Source organism: Erigeron canadensis, chromosome 3 (genome assembly GCF_010389155.1).
Source record: "Erigeron canadensis isolate Cc75 chromosome 3, C_canadensis_v1, whole genome shotgun sequence".
NCBI classification, from domain to species: Eukaryota; Viridiplantae; Streptophyta; class Magnoliopsida; order Asterales; family Asteraceae; genus Erigeron; species Erigeron canadensis.
Window position 1 is genome coordinate 28,739,393 of NC_057763.1, and position 5,110 is coordinate 28,744,502.

Here is a 5,110-nt window from a genome sequence, read left to right on the forward strand (position 1 = left end):
TAGTATGCCACTGAGCTCAAATTTATCGTTAAAGAAAAAAGTCATATGAACCTAAAATATTTGATGTGCAGAGATGTTCTTTAATTTGTGATTAAAGGCTTAAGTAAGCTATGAAGAAAGAGTTACAAACACTTCGGACGCCACTTAGAGGTTCAAAGTTTTAGATGAAAGCAACAATTAATATATATGAGTATATATTTTCCAAGAGGTGTCCCAATGAAGCAAGACGCATGCATGATAGATGATATTAAAAGTGAATCCGTCTAACGTAGCTATTAATTGCTCATTCCCTACGTACAATTAAGGGTGTGTGCTTGGTTCAAACTAAGGAATGATAAAAGGAATAAAAAAGAGAATGTAATCAAATACTAAGGAATACTAGTATTGTATCAGTGTTGCTTGGTTCAAACTAAAGAATGAAAAGGAATCGGAAATGGAATGCAATGATCACCTCCCAACATCACTTCTTCTTGCTAGTGTATATTTTCCTCAATCATCATCATCATCATACGTTTTTTTCTTATCTTCTCTTGTATCTCATTTTTTTTTTTAATTTATTAAAAACACATACACACCATAAACAAACCCATAATAAAAGTAAAAAATGTTATTTGCAATGACAATAAGGATCGTCTTTTTTTTTTTTTTTTACTGTTTTCGGTATTTCTTATCCTCCATTATTATTATTAACGTGTTGTTCAATATATATATATATATATAATAAAAATAATTTATAATAATAATACGAGATACCTTGAGTGATGATTGAATTTTACTTCAATTTTTGATACATCGGCTGTGTTTTATATGTTTATAAAATAGATTTATGATTTATAAATAAATAATAAATTTTGATGAGGAAGAAGGAGTTAATCAAAATAAAAGATAAAAAAGAAAAAAAAATAGAAAAACTCTGAACGTGGTGAAAGATAACGTGAGAAAAATAAGGCAATGATAACCATTCCCTCCAAATTACTCTATAACGACCTATTACCTAATTTTGGTATTGATTACCTACATTATTTGTAAACAAGCATTATCAATCATTATATTACCCATTCCCCACCCTTAAAAACCCTCTACCAAGCACACTCGTATATATTATCATTTTTTTACAGTACTTTTTTTTTCTCTAGTTTTTTTTTTTTTTTTTTTTTAAAGGAATGCAATATATAATATATACTCTAGCAAAATGCTAGAAGATAAAAATTAACAGGAGAATTTATTGATTCTCAAGTCTAACGAGCTAAAATTATAGTTTTTGCTTCTATTTATTATCCAATTAAAAGAAAGTAGCACTATTTCATCAAAAGGTGCTTTGGAAGCATATTTGGTTAGTGTTCTTCCAAATAACCCAAAGAGGCCGGAAAGAGCAGTTTGAATAACGACATCCAAGTGTATCTTCTTCCTATATATAATTCAACCCCAGAGTATCAGTCAAAGAGATGAGATCGAGATTAAACCGAGATGATCAAAGGCATATTAAAGTTCCACCAGGTACTTATATAATTCCAAATTGTAGTTGAAAACGTGCATTAATTGGTAGAATAAGTGCAGGCTATTCTCGGGAGCAGCATTACAAATTGAGCAACATGATGAGAGAACAGGAATGTTTCTTGTGATGAGGTTGTCCCGAGTAGGAAGCCGGTTCAATGCAAGTCTCAAAGAATTGATGTTAATTTTTATGGGGGCAACTCTATTCCACCGACGAAGATTAATGTACAGAATCATTGGATGAGTTACTGTCAATGAGATTTGAAAGAGCTTAATTTCACCGAAAACAAAGAGTTCGTCACCAAAAGATCCCGTAGAACCGGTAAATTAAAGGCATTAAACATAGTTGTCATTGATTTTGGGTTCCTAAAACAAAATGATTGAGTAATAATGGGATGTGTAATTTGGTTGTAAGCTTATGCATGAATTAGTGAGGAGAACACACACGAATTTTAGGGTTTATGTGTGAAGAGATTAACCTTAATTAACTTAGGGTTAATGACTCTCTATTTATAATGAAAGTATTTACACTTACAATTCTTTTGGTGTTTAATGTGTGCACTATTAGTCCTCTTAGTTACAATCACCTAATGAAAAACTCTATATTATGTCTTTAAAAGTAAATACGTCCATCATATATTTACTAAACACATGGATTTCAGTTATCGACAATTATCATATCAGGATTGATTAGTGACGGCAACAAGCAGGGGCGGAGCCAGGATTTGTTATTCACGGGGGCCGGGTGACGAAAGATACAGGATCGGTCTTGAGTTTATCTAAGGCCCTAAGCGAGATAACTAGAATATGCCTTTATCAAATATTTATAAACAAACAACCCAAGGGTTTAAAATAAGGCTCCTTTATGCGCAAATTTAACTTAATTAGAAGAATTAATTGTTGAAGGTTAAGAGCTAGTTCAATTGTCTGAAATCCGAATAACATAACCATTGTTTTTTATACAAACATTCGAATATATATAAAATATCTAAATACCGTCTTATTATTGTAGTAGCCAAAGATTATGTTAAATTATTAAATATATCATGTTAAATTAGAAAATAAAACACATTTATTATAAAATTCATAACAGTACACCAGTTTATTTTGTCCAGGGTTTAAAAGAAAACTTTTCATGACTAAAATAACTATTTTATAAAACATGTGATAGTTTAGGGGCTAAATGAAATATAATATTAAATATATATTATCAAATCTTGCAAATAATGTCTTCTTCCTCGTTAGGAACCTGCAAACGGTATCCATTAAACCTTCAAATCTTTTTTTTTATAGAGGTATTGTCTAACAACTAAAAAGAAAAAAAGAAACAAATCATCTTTTTCAGCGTTTTCACCACCACTTTGAGCATATTAGTGTTGGGGGTGGTTTGGCACTTGTGAACCCACCATTCTTTCCGCCATAACATGTAAATTCCGGTAAAAATCATGACTGTTGGCAGGGACCAAACACCCCCTAGCCCCCCCTCTCCCTCCGTCTCTGGCAACAACACTACTTTGTCATGTTTATCTGAAATATTGCGCGCCCTTGCCAAACGAAATAGTCAGGTGATAAGAACATCTTATGTCGTTAATTTAGTGATCTATAGCGAGTTTGTCCTCGTCAAATATATATCATTGCACGCTCCTCGCCATAGACCCAACAATGTACTGAACTGAGCACATCCTAATAGAATCTATTTCAGATACCGAACCGTTTACTACCTCTTACTGATAATCATTGTCGACCATATGTACTCGATCAATAGTATATATAATACTCGTAATATATAGGACGACACATATGTTTGGGACGTCTTTTTAATTTTCAGATTTGATTTGTTCATTGTAGTATATATTAGTCATATAAAAGTGGCTAATTAATTGCATAACTTGAATAACCATTAAAGGTTATTCGGGAAGCGTTAGAAATATAATCAGGGGATCGATATATATGAGAACACAATGGATGTGATGTAATTCAGACGGCATGCAAGCAAGTGTACGTCGATCTGGACTAGAATAGATTGTGTTATGTGGATGTAGATACAAAAACAATGGCATGTTAATTAGTAATAACTCATATATACAATATATCATATATGTATAGAATCTTGAAATTAAACGAATAAACGACATAGGCCAGCTTGACCATATAATTATATTAGGAATTGAAGCTACTATAGCTACAACCTCTTTATAAATCAACTTAGTTGTTTTACAATTCAAAATATAATGGAATGCATACAATTTCACAAACTACTACTTTTCAATGAATACCGAAAAAGAACTACTAGATTTAAACATTAATTAAGAAGCAACATATAATCAATAAGGGTTTCGCTAAATGCAAGGGTTAAGACGCATTAAATAGTTGTACACTTATCATAAAATTTAGGGGTGACTTTTGATTTGGAAGGTACAAATTTTTTCTGCACGTTAAGTGCAGTCCTAAGGGTTGCGTTTAACATTTCCCAATAAATAAATACTACCAATTAAATCATAGCCTCAGATTCAAATCAAGTACATAATGCTGATCTGACACTAGTGTAGTAGAAGCAGCTGCAGGTTGCACTTGGAAATCATAAGAATCTCCAGGAGGCGTCGAATTGATCGATTCCGTTGTTTTCTGATCTTCATGCTGCACCGAATTAATGTCTGCATATGTCAACTGGGCTGCACCATGATTATCATTCACAAACCCTGCAGCCGGCCGTACAGATTTGTCTTCATCATTTCTGCTTTGTGTGTGACCAACCGATGATCGGTTAACTGATGCATTTCTTTCCCTTTTGTGGGCATTTTGATGACCACCCAATGCCTGTGAACTGTAGAACTTCCTCTTGCAAAACTTGCATGTATATACCTTCATGGGCCTTTTTAGATCAACTAGATTATTATTACTATTATTATTTTGTCCTAGGCTAAGATTCAGCCACTCTTTTTGACTACTATCTTCCAGGGGATTCATTGTTATTTAAGATTAGTTTGTTCTAATTCAGGAAGGGGGCAAGGTTTCGTTTTTAGTAGATTAATTAGGTTTCACAATTCAGAAAATGGAATCAGCAGCGCAGCTTATTGTTCGTCTATCTGCGATTATGATGTAATATTAATTTGGCTAAGTGTGAAATGAAATCATATATATGAAATGGGTGTTGTGGGAAAAAAAAAATTAAATATCATGTTATGTATCTAAGATGGTGAGGCTTTTGATTTGAAGAAAGTATGTGAGAAAAGTAGCTAGCTATGTGCCTTTATAAGCAACATGACCGGATATAATGATGTTAATTAGAACGGAAATGATTAATCCTTCTAACAAAATAGCCTAAAAATCTTTCTAATTATTGGATGATAACATGTGGAAAAATCAGGGGGCAAAATTAGAAAAGAAGATTTTGTAGATACCACATGCCACTTTCTTAAAATGTTAGGAGGAATTTTAGGCTATTTTATTAGAATGAATTAGTCATTTTTCTAATTAGAATGTGCTAGTATATATTTCTTTCTCACATATAACTACAAAATCAAATCATATTGATTTCATATCTCCCCACCAAGTGGTGCTTGATGTTGCTGAGGGGACATCAAGTCTTTGTACTTTTCCCCTATATTATTATTGT

The 5,110-nt window shown here is 32.4% G+C and overlaps 1 protein-coding gene across 1 annotated transcript; it reads right to left on the reverse strand.

Moving 5' to 3' along the window:
- Positions 1–3,990: 3,990 nt before the first annotated feature.
- On the reverse strand, positions 3,991–4,461 carry LOC122591846 (zinc finger protein KNUCKLES-like). The gene has a single exon (XM_043764076.1). It carries the CDS (start codon positions 4,459–4,461, stop codon positions 3,991–3,993), a length of 471 nt encoding a protein of 156 aa, XP_043620011.1.
- Between the last annotated feature and the right edge of the window lie 649 nt (positions 4,462–5,110).